We start from the raw sequence: 19,037 nt of genomic DNA on the forward strand, positions 1-19,037 counted from the left end.
GGCTTCCATGTCACAAACCACCACAAACTTCTGAATAACAAACCACCACAATCTTCCGAATCACAAACCACTGCAATCTTCCAAATCACAAACCACTAAAAACTTCCGAATCACAAACCACTACAAACTTCCGAATCACAAACCACTACAAACTTCCGAATCACAAACCACTACAAACTTCCGAATCACAAACCACTACAAACTTCCGAATCACAAACCACTACAAACTTCCGAATCACAAACCGCTACAAACAAACCACTACAATCTTCCGAATCACGAAACACTACAAACCTCCGAATCACAAACCACTACAAACTTCCGAATCTCAAACCACTACAAACTTCCGAATCACAAACCACTACAAACCTCCGAATCTCAAACCGCTACAAACTTCCGAATCTCAAACCACCACAATCTTCCGAATCACAAACCACTACAATCTTCCGAATCACGAACCACTACAAACTTCTGAATAACAAACCACTACAAACTTCCAAATTTCAAACCACTACAAACTTCCGCATCTCAAACCACTACAAACTTCTGCATCACAAACCGCTACAAACTTCCGCATCACAAACCACTACAAACATCACAAAGCATTGCAATCCACTGCACTGAACACACATTGACTAGTGTCCTGCTAGATCCAGGGTATTTTCTTTCTCTCTGTCACGAGGAAATATGGATCACATGCAAGCAGTTATGAAAACGAATGCTTTTCCTCTCATTGAAAGCTCACATCCTGTGTGAGATCACTTATTATTCTGTCATATTTCTCTCCAACTGAAGCCACAGAGAATACAAGTACTGAGTGTTAAAGTAGTCAAAGCAGTAGGGTGTTTTACCAATAAATCTAATTGGTCTTCAAGTAAATTTACAAAATGCCCTGTTCAACACTGTCAGCTCCATTCCTCAACTTTTTATACACCCACTTAGCTCTTATAATTAAAATCTCGTTTCTAAATGGTCCATGGTATGCCTATTTTAAAATAATTACATAAGTTAGTAAAGAACAACAAAAAAAAATAATTTAAAACTGGTTTTACTCAGATTCCATATTGTTAATAATTAGACAAATATTTGGATTTAATAGTTTGTCCATATCACCCAGCCCTATGGCATGACACCATACTCTCAAATCACCTATGTTTGTCTGACACCCTGCAGAACAGAGAAGTTTCCCTGGGTCAGTAAAACACAGCTGGAATGACCGCCTAGGCTAAGTGGCCGTGGCGCATTTCGTAAAAGTAAACATTTCCAAAGAAGCAAATTCCTGTCTGTGACTCGTAGGACATCAACCCCTTTAAACAATCTGTTGGGTTATGGACTCCAAAGCCACTCTTTTAAAAATCCACCTTAAGAGAGACACATTGTGTGTTCACTCTTGTGGGTTATCGCAGGTCAAAAGCCCCATGTGGTGGTTTGGCTCCAGGAAGCAGAGGTCATGGTCCTGAATGAATCTTCTTTCTGGGCAATTTGTAAGTCCACCATGAGCTCGAGAGGACACAGAGAGAGCAGGGCAAGTGGTTGCTATATATCACTGTAATGACCAAATCATCTCTTGTTTAAGTCAACTGTTTAATACTAATTAGTCAATTAGTAAGTTATTCCTGTGCTAATAAATATGGACAAACAGTTTTGTTTACAGTATAACCATTAGAATGCTGTCTCACATCTCTCCTGTGAAATCCCCTGACAGCATTTCTGCTGGAATCCGACCAATGTCAATTAGTAAGTTATTCCTGTGCTAATAAATATGGACAAACAGTTTTGTTTACAGTATAACCATTAGAATGCTGTCTCACATCTCTCCTGTGAAATCCCCTGACAGCATTTCTGCTGGAATCCGACCAATGTCAATGACAGGGGGTTTGTTTTTGAGACATTTTACATCAAAGGGAAACAATGTTGCAACTGTTACTCACAGTCTGTTAGGAATTATAACTTTTGCAGCCTGTTATCAAAGTCTGATTGCAAAGGAGAAAATAACAAACAGTGCTTGAGGCTTTTTCTCATCTATTGCTTTTACACTACAGACTGACTAGCCCTATGGCTGTGCGCGCGGACACGCTGTGTCAGTGGCCACTTACAAAGTTGCAGGAAAGAAACGTACCATTGTTGAAGTTGTACTTAGATCTTCAGTAATAACTCCCGAAACTGACGAGGGCACATTCATCTACATGAGAACGACACCTTTGAACGAAATGGACTAAAGAACAACTCTGTTAGAAGAAGCGCGGGACGTTAAAGGGTGATTCCTGGGGTGTCCCGTACGCGCACGACTTACTGAAGTGTACACGCCTTCTGTTCACTAGTCCAGTTAGAGGACCTGCTTTCTCCACGTACAACCTAATTTGAGCTGGCAGGGCCTGTACTGCTAGTGATAAATCCTAGAGCGTGATTAGTCAAGGAAGTCTTTGCTAGTCATGTATAAAAAAACATATTTCTTGGAAGATCATAGGGCTCCCAGTACTTGCTTACAGCAGTTTCGATGGACTGATGGCGTGATTGTCGAAATACTCTGGGCTGCTGCTGTTTTATGCTACCCTATGCAGTTTAAACAAAGCGGACATGTTCACACCATCCCAGCTGCTTTAATGTCGGCCCGGAAAACTTTCTGGGCTGACCACATGTTTGAGCTAGAGGCCGAATGACCTCATGAACCTCTCGGGGCCTTCAGTAGCCTTCAGTAGTCTTCAGTGCGGCAGCGACTCCCTGGTGGCGCAGTGGTCTGAGGTGCTACAGAGCTTCACAGTCTTGTTAAAGTCATTTTTTGATGAATGCCGTGATATTCAACTCACCTAAACATTGTGGGTATTGTTGGGTAGAGACAGGGCGGCAGATACACGGCAGATGCAAGTTTGGTATAATAATTATAACATCTCCCTCAGTTTTTTGGCATCTTTCCAATAAGGCATATAAATGCAGTAGGAAATAATACAAAATAAATAAATTATAATAATATCCCTGTTTTGTTGGCTATTGCTCATTACATGACTATGATAATTATAGAAATCCAAGCCCCAGGTTTTTGAGGGAGGCTATGAGAATTGGTTGCAGTTGAAACCCATGTACAATAAGGGCAGCCCTTGACACGTGACAGGTCTCTACTGCTACTACCATGCCCCAACCAACATGGGTCACCTCTACCAACTACCATGCCCCAACCAACATGGGTCACCTCTACCAACTGGCCAAACAGCAAACATTTGTTATTCAGACTTATTCTGCCAAATCCAAGTCATAAAAAGATACAAAATAGTGTGACATTATATATTGCCCATAGCTTAGTACCAATTCTTATTTTTATTTACTCTCAATGCACTTTAAAACAAACTCTGTATTGATAAATTACTATTTAGCCATTGTAGGTGTTTTACATTTGTTTTTATTAACCATACTGTAGCACTTAAGGACAATTTCTCTGTATTTTCACATACATAAAAAAATATGATATTTTCTTATGTCACAAATTCCTTTTATTTTTATCTTATGAACTCTATTTGTCCTGATACTTTCAAGCTATTTTCAATAACTACGTCACGTGATGGTAACAGAGGACATGTGATGACACCCCTTAGCCACAAACACACAGTGAACTTTGCAGTCAGAACAAAAGCAGGAAATTCTGTTTTCTGTGGGGTTATCAAAAGGTCCCCTTTCTGTTGACCTATAGGTCACACAAATCTCTTTTTATTGGCTCTTCGTACAGACTGATTTAAGACTGGATATGAACCAACACTGCATGATGGGGTCAAAGCAAGTTAACATGATCTTTGGATCTGCATTGAAATGACTAAGCAATGAGGTAACTTCAAAAGGGCCTTGTGACGAGTCAAACATTCTCTTTCAGGGCTGAGTCCCACCAATAGGATATGTTAGCACAACACTGTGAGGCCAGAATAATGGTGCAAAATAATTTTACACAGTGAGTATCATTCTCTATGATTACGCCCAAACAACAATCAAGGAGTCAGAAAAAGACGCTTGACACCGTTATCTTTAATACATAAAAATACATAGATCAAAATGTCAGTCTGAAATTTTAGGTTGGTTACCATAACCTTCTACTCAAGGCAAATATTAAACAGGGGAATAAATGTTAGTTTTCTGGGTACTTATTTTGGTAATTTGATTATTTAAACTCATCCCAAAATTCACATAAGCAATCATAATAGTTAATGTTCATTTAAGCCACACTGCTATGTATTTATTCTCTTTCAGTACTAATGCATTAAAATTCTTTGTATATAGACAAATGTATATATAGACTAAATGAGTGGAGGAACATAAATGCAGATGCCTCCATACAGGTGTCCCACATGATAGTATTAAACAATTAACATCCCATCATGCTCCTTGACATGTATAGAAATGCTGAGCTGGCCCTGTTGACCTCCATTTGGGATCAAGATGGGAAGTGGAAAGGATCAAAGTGACTTTGAAAGAGGGATCATTATTGGGTCTTCTAGGATGACAATGGGCTGATGTGTTACACAGAGCTGTTCTGGCATCTTGTTTTGGCCCAAAACCTTACTGAGACATTTTAGGTTGTTTTTCCCTTCAATTTGTCACCCGTCTGTACATAGTAGATGTTGCCATGAGTCCATCATTTGAGACCACTATGAGAGACTTACTGTAACTTGTTAATAGTCCAATGTGACATGTAAACCCTGTTATGTAAGGTCTTGGTGCATCACTACCTGGTAAGTCCTGGTTATGTGCACCTCTTTCTGAATCACCTGGTCCAGCAGAATTAACTCCTCTGGTGTTAGGTCTTTATTGACATCTGTATGTGTGTGTAGAAGATGACATCTTTCTTCCTCATCATTTCTTGATGTACATGGTGTCGGTAAATCCCATTTTTGACTTGACAATATTGTTGCATCATGGTCTTGAGAATAAGTTCCAAGTATAGAACCACAAGATCGAGCATTACCTCCAAGAACGTCACCTTCTAGAGCGTTACCTCCTAGAACGTCACCTTCTAGAGCGTTACCTCCTAGAACGTCACCTTCTAGAGCTTCACCTCCTAGAGCGTTACTTCCTAGACCGTCATGGTTTAATGCATCACCTCCTAGAGTGCCAACTCCTATAGCATCACCTCCTAGAGCGTCACCTTCTGCTGTGTCACCCCCTAGATCGTCACCCCCTAGCGTATTACCTCCTAGAGCATCAGCTTCTAGAGTATCACCTCCTATAGTGTCACCCCTTAGAGTGTCACCTCCTGGCACGTTACCTCCTAGCACATCAATTTCTAGATCATCACCCCCTAAAGGGTCACCAATGACTATGTCACCATCTAGCTGTGCTGTCAGTAGCAACTGTGATCCCAGTGAAGAACTTCCTGTTGTCTCCGAAGCAGCACCATCTAACGTGTCCAGTTGAGGACTGTATGGTTGTGTTATGTCCCCCTCTAACATGTCCAGTCGAGGACGGTATGGTTGTGTTATGTCCCCCTCTAACTTGTCCAGTCGAGGACTGTATGGTTGTGTTATGTCCCCCTGTAACGTGTCCAGTTGAGGACTGTATGGTTGTGTTATGTCCCCCTCTAACGTGTCCAGTCGAGGACTGTGTGGTTGTGTTATGTCCCCCTCTAACGTGTCCAGTCGAGGACTGTGTGGTTGTGTTATGTCACCCTCTAACGTGTCCAGTCGAGGACTGTGTGGTTGTGTTATGTTACCCTCTAACGTGTCCAGTCGAGGACTGTATGGTTGTGTTATGTCCCCCTCTAACGTGTCCAGTCGAGGACTGTGTGGTTGTGTTATGTCACCCTCTAACGTGTCCAGTCGAGGACTGTGTGGTTGTGTTATGTCCCCCTGTAGCGTGTCCAGTCGAGGATGGTATGGTTGTGTTATGTCCCCCTGTAGCGTGTCCAGTCGAGGGCGGTATGGTTGTGTTACGTCCCCCTCTGGTGTAACATGTGGTCCAGGTATGTATGGTTCTTGGCAATGTGATCTGTGTTCTCTGGTTCCGGTTTCATTCAGACCTGCTCCATTTAGTCGGTGTGAAGTTGTTCCAGTCATGGATATTGCTACAACACAACAATGCATGTTATTGAACAGTCATTTGTCATTCTTGCTCATGCTTTCTTTTTCAAAACGTAGCTGGTGTGTCACCCCCTGCCCTGAACCTACCTAAGTGCGATGGTCTCATTATACGCAATGGTCGTCCATCTTTCCAATGGTATGTTGCTTGCTTTCCTGCAACACAGATAGTTGAAAATACAACAATTTTCAGAGCTACATTATTTAGACAGTATAGTTATGAAAATAATCTTTAGATATCTGTTAGTCACTGACCTCTGAGCCGTAGACATCGTGGAAGAGCCACAGAAACTGTGAAGCCGAAGAAGGCTACAGAAGCAGCCGTGCCCCACCATGACCTTCCAGTCTTCTGCTCATCCTCCTCTGAGAAACAGATGTTGTGTTTCCTAGTTAGCTATCTGCTTGTAGTCATGTGTTTGTAGTACTAATAATGTTGTGGACTCAAAAACATGTATTAACTAAAGGAATGTCCACCCACCTATGGGAGTCTCTGTGATGTTGACTTGGGTTTGAACCACGTGTCTGCTCTGGAGACCTGAGAATGTACATGTGTAGGTCCCTGTGTTTTCCTGACTCTCTGGGTAGTTAAGGAGGAGGGATCCATTTCCCATCAGAACCCAGTGCTGCTCCAGTCCAGCCCGACCTTCCCAATAGTTGGTGGTCCGTCCAGTTCTGCTGTCATAGCTCAGGATGAGCGTGGGTTCATTGGTTCTGGTGAAAGTCCAGATGAGGGTGAAGTTTTGGAGGTTCTGTGGAGCGATGCAAGGGATGGACAGCTCCCGACTTGCCTCTCCAATCAACTCCTCTGCAAAATTAAAAGTGTGTCATGTGTGTCGACTATACCTCTACCCAGACTTCCCTCTCCCCAGACACTTCCTCCAGCTCTTCCGGGGGGACACTGAGGCGTTCCCAGGCCAGCCGGGAGACATAGTCCCTCCAGCGTGTCCTAGGTCTTCCCCGGGGTCTCCTCCCGGTGGGATGGGACTGGAACACCATCCCGGGAAGGCGTTCCGGAGGCATCCGAAACAGATGCCCAAGTCACCTCAGCTGACCCCTCTCGATGTGGAGGAGCAGCGGCTCTACTCTGAGCTCCTCCCGGGTGACCAAGCTACTCACCCTATCTCTAAGGGATCGCCCAGCCACCCTGCGGAGAAAGCTCATTTCGGCCGCCTGTATCCGGGATCTTGTCCTTTCGGTCATGACCCAAAGCTCATGACCATAGGTGAGAGTAGGAACGTAGATTGACCGGTAAATCGAGGGCTTCGCCTTGCGGCTCAGCTCTTTCATCAACACAACAGACAGATACATTGACCGCATTACTGCAGAAGCTGCACCGATCCGTCTGTCAATCTCCCGTTCCATCCTTCCCTCACTCGTGAACAAGACCCCTAGATACTTAAACTCCTCCACTTGAGGCAGGCACTCTCCACCAACCTGAAGTGGGCAAGCCACCCTTTTCCGACTGAGGACCATGGCCTCAGATTTGGAAGTACTGATTCTCATCCCCACCGCTTCACACTCGGCTGCAAACCGTCCCAGTGCATGCTGAAGGTCCTGGTTTGAAGGGGCCAACATGACAACATCATCCGCAAAGAGCAGAGACAAAATCGTGTGGTCCCCAAACCTGACACCCTCCGGCCCCTGGCTGCACCTAGAAATTCTGTCCATAAAAATTACGAACAGTCCAACATGGACTGGGAACAAGTCTGACTTACTGCCGGCAATGCGGACCAAGCTCCTGCTAAGGGACCTGACAGCCCTTAGCAAAGGACCCAGGACCCCATATTCCCGAAGCACTCTCCACAGGATGCCACGAGGGACACAGTCGAATAACTTCTCCAAATCCACAAAACACATGTGGATTGGTTGGGTAAACTCCCATGAACCCTCCAACACCCCGTAGAGGGTATAGAGCTGGTCCAGTGTTAAACGGCCCGGACGAAAACCACACTGTTCCTCCTGAATCCGAAGTTCTACTATCGGCCGTATTCTCCTCTCCAGAACCCTGGCATATACTTTCCCGGGGAGGCTGAGAAGTGTGATCCCCGTATAGTTGGAACACACCCTCCAGTCCCCCTTCTTAAAAAGAGGTACCACCACCCCGGTCTGCCATCCTAGAGGCACTGTCCCCGACAGCCACGCGATGTTGCACAGGTGTGTCAACCAAGACAGTCCCACAACATCCAGAGACTTGAGGTACTCAGGGCGGATCTCATCCACCCCCGGTGCCTTGCCACCGAAGAGTTTCTTGACCACCTCTGTGACTTCAGCCCGGGTGATGGACGAGTCCACCTCTGAGCCCTCATCCTCTGCTTCCTCAATGGAAGACGTGACGGCGGGATTGAGGAGATCCTCGAAGTACTCCTTCCACCGCCCGACGACATCCCCAGTTGAGATCAACAGCTGCCCACCTCTACTGTAAACAGCGTTGGTAGGGCACTGTTTCCCTCTCCTGAGGCGCCGGACGGTTTGCCAGAATCTCTTCGAGGCCACTCCTCCCAGGCCTGAGTTTTTGCCTCCACAACCACCCGGGCTGCAGTCCGCTTGTCGGTACCTGTCAGTTGCCTCAGGAGTCCCACAAGCCAACCAGGCCTGATAGGACTCCTTCTTCAGCTTGACGGCATCCCTTACTTCCGGTGTCCACCACCGGGTTCGGGGATTGCCGCCTCGACAGGCACCGGAGACCTTACGGCCAAAGGCTCCGAGCGGCCGCTTCGACAATGGCGGTGGAGAACATGGTCCACTCGGACTCAATATCTCCAGCCTCCCTCGGGATCCAGTCGAAGCTCTGCTGGAGGTGGGAGTTAAAGATCTCTCTGACAGGAGACTCGGCCAGATGTTCCCAGCAGACCCTTACAGTACGCTTGGGCCTGCCGAGTCTGTACAGCTTCCTCCCCCGCCATCGGATCCAACTCACCACCAGGTGGTGATCAGTTGACAGCTCCACTCCTCTCTTCACCCGATTGTCCAAGACATACGGCCGCAGGTCAGATGAAACGACAACAAAGTCGATCATCGACCTGCGGCCTAGGGTGTCCTGGTGCCACGTGCACTGATGGACACCCTTATGCTTGAACATGGTGTTCGTTATGGACAAACTGTGACTAGCACAGAAGTCTAATAACTGAACACCGCTCGGGTTCAGATCAGGGGGGCCGTTCCTCCCAATCACGCCCCTCCAGGTGTCACTGTCGTTGCCCACGTGGGCGTTGAAGTCCCCCAGTAGAACGATGGAGTCCCCAGTCGGAGCACTTTCCAGCACCCCTCCCAGAGACTCCAAGAAGATCGGGTACTCTGCACTGCCGTTCGGCCCATAGGCACAAACAACAGTGAGAGACCTATCCCGACCCGTAGGCGCAGGGAAACGACCCTCTCGTTCACCGGGGTAAACTCCAGCACATGGCGGCAGAGCTGGGGAGTTATAAGCAAACCCACACCAGCCCGCCGCCTCTCGCCGACTCCTCTAGTCGGAACCTCTCAACCTCACGCACGATCTCAGGCTCCTTCCCCGCTAGCGAGGTGACATTCCACGTCCCTGGAGCTAGTTTCTGTGTCCAGGGATCAGGCTGTCTAGGCCCCCGCCTTCGACTGCCGCCCGATCCTCTCCGCACCGGCCCCTCATGGTCCCTCCCGCAGGTGGTGAGCCCCCGGGAAGGCGGCCCCACGGCGCTTGTTCGGGCTGAGCCCGGTCGGGCCCCATGGGGAAAGGCCCGGCCACCAGGCCCTCGTGTACAAGCCCCAACCCCGGGCCTGGCTCCAGGGTGGGGCCCCAGCTGCGCCATACCGGGCGACGTCACGGAACTCATAATTGTTTTCATCATTAAGGGGGTTTTGAACCGCTCTTAGTCTGACCCGTCGCCTAGGACCTGTTTGCCTTCGGAAACCCTACCAGGGGCATATAGCCCCAGACAACATAACTCCTAGGGACACTCGGGTACTCAAACCCCTCCACCACGTTAAGGTGGCAGTTCATGGAGTTTATCAACAACTTCATAGCCCCTAAACCTTTAACCATATGGAAGTGATTCTAAACTGGTCACACACTTTGGCAGTTCAGGACACTGTTAAATATCTCCAGACGTGTTTTCTTTTGAAAAAAACCCAAAACAAAACAGAAAGACCAATAATTCCTAGTTCCTTTTTAATGAGATTGTCAAGTATGTGCTAACTTAGTAAATTCTTTATAAAACTGCTTTTTGTGGTATATCTAGGTTTAAAGATAAGTATTCAGACCCCTTGGGTGTATCTAGAATTCCATGCTATGAACATAACCAAGCATTCCAGTTGTTTACTATTGTAAAGAAATATTTAAGGTTCTTGTCTGTGTAAGAGCTCTCTCCAGAAGGCAGGCTTTTCAGTGTGAATTTACAGTTCATAATCATTTCGGCTTCATAAAGCTGCCTGATCCCACAAGCTCACATTTAAATTTAAGCTTGAGGGATCAGGCGGAGCTAACATTTTAACCAAAGATTGCAGGATCAGGCGGCTTCGTGAGGCATTTTCAAAACTGAAAAACATACATTTAAAGTTGTAAATACATTTAAAGTATTTAATACCCCTCAATACAAGTATGTTATTAGCATTTAGGCATATTAAATACATGAAAAATGTGAATAAAATAGCCAGAATTGCACCTTCCCCGCATATGTCCCAATGTAGGTCATTTTAAATAGATGCAATATACTTAAATTCTAATTAAAGCAATTTAGAAGATGTTCAGTATATTTACATATAAAGCTGTATCTGATTGAATGTACCTTGCTGCCTCAGAGAGGCAGTCCACTCCTGGGCCTTGTCCGCTGAGATGACAGAGCAGAAGTAGCCATGGTCAGAGACATTACCCAGGATCCTCACTGTGCTCTCCACAGTGTACAGGCCCTTGGAGTCAAGAGTTTTGACTGTGAAGTTCTGTAGTGTTTCTGGAGCCGATGGGGGATCAGTGGACCATACCATCTCAGGGGAGGGATAAATGTTCTGAGAGGAACAGGAGACCACCTCCTCAGTCATCTCGATTTTCACTGACTGGATGAGAGCTGCAAAAGAGAAAATAATTTAAGAATGATGTTAAAAAAGGAATGAAGCCTGATAAAAAAAAATATATACATAGACCCTGAGGGGAACATGGCAAGAGTGGTGTAGGACAGAAAACGGCTGAGTACACCTGTTGTCAATTAACTGCTGTCTTGTCTCTGCTGTATTTAAGCACCCTCTGGGCATTCCCTACACTGCACCCTCTGGCTGAGATGTTCTCATTTTTGAGCAGTGTAGGGAATGCAGACATACTGCATAAGTACATCTTATCAAGTATATTTATCTTGTTTTCATCTGTAAAATAATATACATTTTTGTTTTAGATAACTGTTTTTTAAGGTGAAAAGTTGTTTTAGATAATACCACTTGGTTTTTGAAAATATGCATTGAATATCAAGTAATTTGTCTTGTTCCATTGGCAGATTATTTCACTTATTTCAAGCAAACATCTCCTGAAATATTTTTTTTCTTTTCTATTTTCTTTCATTTTTTGCAGTGCATGAGAAAAGGAAAAGTACATCAGCTGTCAATTCTCTTAACTTCTTTCAGTTAGCAAATCGTTTAGCTTAAGTAAGCTCTGTCTGTGTTATCTCCCCATTCAGGACATATGAGTCATTGAACAGTTTTTGTTTTATTGATTTGTTCTGATCTTATTGGTTTTGTTTTACAAGGTCCAGGACCGGAGGACTCAGTTCTCGTTTTATTTTGTTCCCTTCGAAATACTAATTGGTTTGCAAGAAAATAAAAATATAAATCACATCAATGCATGAATGAACATTATTTTACATCCTGCTTTATTTGGGTTTTTTGTTAGTGGTGGTATTTCCAACCTGTTACTATATATATATACTGTAAAAAATATGTACTTATAGATGCTTGCTTGCAAATGTATAGTGGACATCAATCACGTGTGTCATGGCAAAGTGTCTCAATACATACTTATGTACATGAGATACTTCTGTTTTTCCTTTTCAACAAATTGGCACATGTTATTAACAAATATTTTTGGGGTGCTGTTTGTAGATTGTTGGCAATATATATACATATATATATATACAGCTCTTAAGAAATTAAGAGACCACTGCACCTTTTTCTTTCTTTTCCAAAAAAGTCGAAAAGGAAGATTTTGAGTGAGGAACAGAAGGGTTCCAATTAAGAGACCACCGCAAATTCAACGCTTCTGTTCCTCACTCAAAACATTCCATTTAATATTTTTTCATTTAATCAATTTCAACCAAAAATGTTATATATATATATATATATATATTATAATTTATAATGTCAGAAACACAACAGAATATGGAGAAAGGGGTCTGAATACTTTCCAAATGCACTGTAAAATGATTATAGATAGATGGATAAATGTATAGATAACACTGAATCTAGACTTAAAGTAAGTCAACTATTTCTTTCATGGAAAGGGTGTGCTCTGCAGACTGCCACAGGTGCTACAGTGGAAAAAGAGAGTGCTTTATTCCACCCTGTAGTCACGACAACGAGTGTAGACTAATTAATTAAAGGGCACTAACAAACCTAGTCCCACAAAACACTATTGTTCTGTAACCGGTCGGAGCTTCTGAACAATGGTATACAATGAATCTTCATTCCTCTGTTAAAAACGTACAGGGAGAAAGTGACACCACTAGGAAACTGACCAGCTTTACATGCTCAACCCTTATGTAAAAGTCAAAATATGTTTCTGGAACACCTTTAACAAAACCAAATTCTATATTGATAAGACATTTTTCATTTATTTTGATATGCATTTCTGATTGCATTTGGATTATATATTTGTATATTTTTGGCCAATTTGTTTGCTTCTTGTGTAGTGTAGGGACTTTCATATATCTATTTTGGTATAATGGGACAGTAGTAAACATAGTTACTAAAGAGATTTTAAATGTTTTACAAATATCTAGACAGAAATTGAAACATGTAGTACTTACTGCTAAAAGGAAGGTTTTCTGTGGGAACTTACTGTTGAGAAAAACTGCATGCAACTGTAAAGTCAATGGGGAGAGTTCTCACTGACCTTTCACCCCAAGGTTGACAAATGTCTCCTGGTTCCCCTTCCTAGTGCTGGTGTAGCACTTGTACCTGCCCTTGTCCTGAACTTTTACCCTTTTCAGGAGAAGTGATGCATTGCCATGGGCAATCTGGGAGTTGAACAAGCTGGTCCTTCCATTGAAGTGCTTATTCTGTAGTCCGTACTGATCCTTGTTGTAATAGTAGCTATGAACAGGGATCTGCTGTTTGTACCAGTGGATGACCACAGCACCGGTGGGTTTAAAGCTACAGGGCAACATGCAGTCCTCATGGAAGAGACAGGTCACAAATGCCTCTGAAAAGCAATGTTTGGAAGTTGAGTCTGAACTTGTTAAATTGTACTTTCAGTCAACATCTCCAGAGTGAATTGTACAATAACTGAGGCCACCTACTGGCCTTTTTGGAAAATCACAGGATTTGCACTTTGTTTTAACTTAATATAATATTCAGTTTATATTTTTCTTTATTGATAGCAATGGTCAACTAAAAATGAAGAAATATGTAGACGTATGTAGAATATGGTCTTATCACAAGGAACTATATACAAATACATTCAACTATATACAAATACATTAACATGCAGAATTAATAACCATGGTCCTGGCCAAGATGATATTGGTATTTATCCAGTGATAAATCTGGTGATTCAACAAAAGGTTTAATCAATATTGTTCATGAACAAGTGGAGTTTGTTTCTTGCTGATACCAAAGACATTACTACTTTACACTATGCACCGCCAAATAAAAAAACTATTGGCACTTAGGATACTTACCCAAACTACATTATTAGCACTCATCACAAAAGGCTTTCTTAAAGCATTCGTAATAGTGATCAAATGAATACCCCCCAAAAATACAAAAATCATCACATGAACATTTTGTGTTGAAATGGATCACTATAATGCTCTACACCCAGAGGTGCACGAAGCCCTCATTACAGTGTACACAGCTTAGATCCAATATAGTTTCTTTAGCTTACAGAGAGAGAAGAAGGTCGAGTCCCACGGTACCTTTAGAGTCAGCCAGAGACAATGTCCTCAGAAAGACCAGGAGCACAGTGACGGTTGCATGTGTCAGTGCCATCGTACGGGGTCTGTGTCCAGATCTTAGTCTGAATCTGTTTGTAAGAGCAGAGTGTGTATGTATGTGTCTGTACGCGTGTGTGTGTCTTTGTGTGTGTGTAATGAGCTGTGCGTGTGTGAATCCGTGTCAAAGGGGCTATTACATTGATGAAAAAAGGATTCATTAACCAAGTGAGTAAAACTTTAACCTGCCTACACATGAGTGGACTTTACATATAAACCAATGGCGACCCGGATAATGACAGTAAACCGAACCGTGGAACACGCGGCCTCAACGTTTCTACACCGCAGAAGACGACATGCGCGTCTTTGAAGAGCTTGTTTGCGCGTGTGTCCGTGCGACTTGTCGGCGCATGCTTGTGTGTGCGCGTCTGGGTGACTACATTTTGTGGAAGTGTTCAAGCTGTCGTTCCATTAACGTGCACAACACCGAGGCCCACCCGCTGCTGTCTGCTTCATTACACACGGCTCCATTAAGCCACCAGACCAGAGTAACTGAGTTCACAGGCTGACCAATCAACTTTGCACTGTGTGCCATAAAAAATGGGTCTAAAAGGAAATGTGTCTGGGTTTTATTTACATTGTAAAACGGGTTGCTGGTGTCTCCCCTATGTGAAATGACTCCACGTAAGCCAAAGTGCAAAATACATGATTTATTTACATTAATACATATCGTATATTAGCATAGAATGTTAATTCTACAGGAATCAGTCAATTAAATCCACACATAATCAGAAACATGCTGTAGCAGTACAACTGATAAGAATCCTGTATTACTTCCACCTGTAACTGGAAATATGTTGGGAGTTACTATTGATATTCATGCTCTATTAGTTACACCTGCACCTGGAAAAATACTCTTTATATACTAAAGAGTTTGTGAGCATTGGAGTGGTGTTTCTTGGGCACTTTGTACAACCCAATTTCCCAAAAACTTGGGATGCTGCGTAAAATGTCAATAATAACAGAATGATGTGCAATCCTTTAAAACCTAAATTCAAAAGAAAATAGTACAAAGACAAAATAATGTTGTCCACTTTGAATTTGATTGCAGCAACACGTTTCAAAAAGGTTGGGGCAGAGGCAACAAAAGAATGGAAAACTGTGTAATGCTAAAAAACTTTGATCATCAGGCCTTCAGGTGGAACTGCATTAAAAACAGACATGATTCTCTAGTGGAAATCACTGCATGGGCAATGCAAGTAAAAACTCAATGCAAAGACGAAACCACATATAAACAAGATCCAGAAACGCTGCTGCCTTCTCTGGGCCCAGGCTCACTTAAGATGGACTGAGGTAAAGTGGAAAACTGTCCTGGGGTCTGACAAATCAAAACTTTAAATGATTTTGGGGAATCATGGATGCAGTGTCCTCCGGACTAAAGAGGTGAGGGACTATCTGGTTTGTTATCAGCGCACAGTTCAAAAGCCAGCATCTGTGAAGGTACGGGGGTGCATTTGTGCACATGGCACAAGCAACTCGGACATCTGTGAAGGCACCATTAATGCTGAACAACATACACACATTTTGGAACAACATATGCTGCCATCCAGACAACGTCTTTGTCAGGTAAAGCCTTGCTTATTTTAGCAAGACAATACCAAACCACATTCTGCATGCATTACAGCAGTAGTGCTCCACAGTAAAAGAGTCCAGGTGCTAACCTGGCCTGCCAGCAGTCCAGATCTGTCATCCATTAAAAACATTTGGCACGTTATGAAAATACTACAAAGGAGAACCCGAACTGTTGAGCAGCTGAAATCCTATGTCAAGCAGGAATGGGAATACATTTCACATTCAGAACTACAGCAATTGATCTCCTTATTTCCCAAACGCTTACAGAGTATTGTTAAAAGAAGAGGTGATGCAACACATTGGTAAACAGGTCCCTGTCCAAACTTTTTTGAAATGCGTTGCTGGCATCAAATCAAATCAACACTGGCATATATTTTTCCAAAAACAATACAATTTCTCAGTTTCAACATTTAATATTTTGACTTTGTACTATCTTCAAATAAATATAGGGATAAATGATTTGCACATCATTGCATTCTGTTTTAATTCGCATTTTACAAGACATCCCAGCTTTTTTGGAATCAAGGTTGTGCAAAGAACATATAAATGTACAGCTCATACTAATTTAACATTGTAAACAACTAAAACAATAGATTTTGTGTTCATTGAAACAGTGTTAAGTCAGCTTACAAGAATACAGGACAGGTGAGAAGCTAAGTCATAGCAAGCACTGAATGGACTCTTTGTCAAAAACAGATGCGTAGAGATTTTAGGGTTGAAAAGATAAAAAGGTCAGCTGTGAAACTTAGCAAGTATGTCAACAAGTGACCCATTTGTAATTACAGCTTGAACGGTCATTCAAGTGAAACTTCCCAGTAAAAAATTCCTATAAAACATTTGAACGTGGCATGAGGCCAGAAAGGAGGAATAGGATCTGATCCTACAATGGCAATTCCCTGGGGTTCACTACCTACTTTTAAAGTGTGTCATGTTTTCATGAAAAGCTCCAGTTACTTCCTAAAACCCTGAATCTGTTCTTTTATGTTTAGTGTGTTGAATCCTCTGTACCTGCTCTCTTTAGATGTTTGGAGACCCTTGTTCATTTCCATCTACTGGTTCCTTTATTTACATATTTACAGGAATTCACAACAAATTACCAGTGTAGTAAAATAATTGCTTAAACACATGCAGTAGTTGTACACTTATAGTATGTTCGAATGAACTACACACTGAAATCTCAAGTCCAGAATAGGAGGTTTAAAAATATATTGAGCTTATCCAGAGAGGATTTCTTTATGCTCCAATGCTTTCTCAAAATGCTCAGATTTATAAGATTCTATATTTGACATGACAATTCTACCTTTTTTTTACAACTTGATGATAAATTATTCCTCACCTTGAAATTAGTCAATTTGGCCAAGAGAAAAAATCATCCATGGTTTATCTAACATGCTCACGGGAGAGAGGAAAAAGCTGTTTTGGATCTACATACCATCCCCTTTTCTCATCCGTGTAAAAGACCATGCTAAATCCAGTCTCCTTTGTGACCCGTAAATCAATAACTGGTTGAGATGTCAATTCATTGTGAGTGAAATGTTCTCCATAGCGGCCTTTCATTCAGGATAATCCCGTGTATCCAACTGCAGAGGAATTTAAAACTCTTTAAAAATTTGCTTATATTTAGTCTGAAGAGAAAAGCGTGCACACGCTTAGAAAACAATACGCCACGTATTGTTTTATCAGTAAAATGTTGTGCGCAACTGACAGTTAGTTTAAATCACCTTACATATTTGTTTTGGGATCCAGTCCTCTACATGTAATTTGCTTGATGACACATAAGTGCAGGACCAAAGTATTTTCACTCTACAGGCTACTATCTGCATAACCCTTTCTAAAGGAGGCCAGGACAGAGAGGTGAGGAGAGGGAAGGCAGGTGTTGAGGAGTGAGGTGGTGAGAACGACTCAGAAATAGACAATGTATCCCTGTTCCCTTTAACCGGACCTGCCCAGAAAACGGTCCACTGAGATGTCTCACGCCAGGATCCCCCCACCCTGGTTTATGAGTGAACAAGAGTTGCACTCCCTCACCTGAATCAATACAGAGTCTTCGGAGAGTATTCGGAGACCTTCACTTTCTCCACATTGTGTCATTTTGTAGTTTTGATCAATAACGGATTACATGTATTTTTTTGGTCTACACACAGTACCACTTAATGAAAAAGTGAGAAAATGTTTTTAGAAATATTTGCCAATTAATAGAAAATAAACTCTTGAAATATCTTACACACTTGCGATCACACTCCAGAATTGCTTTTATCATTATTGAGGTGTACCTGTGGCAAAAGATTTAGGAAGGTGCGTGCCTGTCTATAAGCAGGGTTGGGTAGGTTACTTTATAAAAGTAATCGGTTACAATTACAAGTTAGCTGTCCACATTTGTAATCAATAACGTAACTTTTTGATTACTCAAACTCAGTAAAGTAATCTGATTACTTTCATATTAAGAGGCATTAGAAAACATATGGGAATAACCTATAACCAATTGAAGACCTTTTGGCAGTAAATGGTAATTTCTCAAAAATGGTATTGACATTATTGTATATAAAAATCAAGAAATCCGTAGATTTTCGCGCGTACACTAAATCTACAGGAGTCCGATGTTTTGCTCCACAACCACCAACAAACCACCAGTCAAAACGTTACAGAAACCCCAGGCATATCCGCACACAAATACGTTTTACTCGGGCGAATGTACCCTGCGATTATTAGGGCTACAATGAGATGGATTTTCAAAACATAAAAGAAAGAAATAAACTGTGATTATACACCTGCGCTTTTAGCTTAAAGTCAAAGTCTTCAGCAGCCAATGATAACCAATGAACGCAATTGTCTGAGATGCAAAGCAGGCAGAATCACATGGCCTACTTGTATGGACAGAGTTGAGTTGGCTACATCAAATGCAATCATCCTTTGAGTGCTTCCCAACACACCTTTTCTCCTCAAATATCGTGATAAATTCCATATGATGTTCTATGTTGAAGGCAGCGTCATATTACAGGTATCTAACAAATAGTTCCCTAATCTTCCTAACAATTCCTGTACGAGTTCTTCGGTGCAACTCTTTCTGGCTGTTGTTCGGTGCATTTGACAAATAAACCTTGTTGCCTATCATTGTTCTCAGAAATGTGTTGATAGTAGATAACTAAATCACATTTTATATGGGTCGGCTAATATAAGCGTAGATATACTGTACTGTTTTTATCAGCCACCCAACCAACCAAAACCGGAGAAAATTAAACTAGTGCTTCATCG

The 19,037-nt window shown here is 42.6% G+C and overlaps 1 protein-coding gene across 1 annotated transcript; it reads right to left on the reverse strand.

The window, feature by feature from the left end:
• Positions 1-4,536: 4,536 nt before the first annotated feature.
• On the reverse strand, positions 4,537-14,211 carry LOC106024339. The gene is made up of 7 exons (XM_029120671.2): positions 14,139-14,211; positions 13,115-13,450; positions 10,809-11,084; positions 6,530-6,856; positions 6,307-6,414; positions 6,142-6,207; positions 4,537-6,038 (listed from the first exon to the last, which is right to left on the reverse strand). Exons 1-7 carry the CDS (start codon positions 14,209-14,211, stop codon positions 4,681-4,683), a joined length of 2,544 nt encoding a protein of 847 aa, XP_028976504.2. The 3' UTR covers positions 4,537-4,680.
• Between the last annotated feature and the right edge of the window lie 4,826 nt (positions 14,212-19,037).

Source organism: Esox lucius, chromosome 7, assembly GCF_011004845.1.
Source record: "Esox lucius isolate fEsoLuc1 chromosome 7, fEsoLuc1.pri, whole genome shotgun sequence".
NCBI classification, from domain to species: domain Eukaryota; kingdom Metazoa; phylum Chordata; class Actinopteri; order Esociformes; family Esocidae; genus Esox; species Esox lucius.

Coding starts and splice junctions, on each gene's coding strand:
- LOC106024339 (XM_029120671.2), bottom strand. CDS start 14,211: ATGGCACTGACACATGCAACCGTCACTGTGCTCCTGGTCTTTCTGAGG. Junction 11,085..13,114: donor TGTCAACCTTGGGGTGAAAG/GTCAGTGAGAAC, acceptor TCTCTTTTGCAG/CTCTCATCCAGTCAGTGAAA. Junction 6,415..6,529: donor CATCACAGAGACTCCCATAG/GTGGGTGGACAT, acceptor TCTGTTTCTCAG/AGGAGGATGAGCAGAAGACT.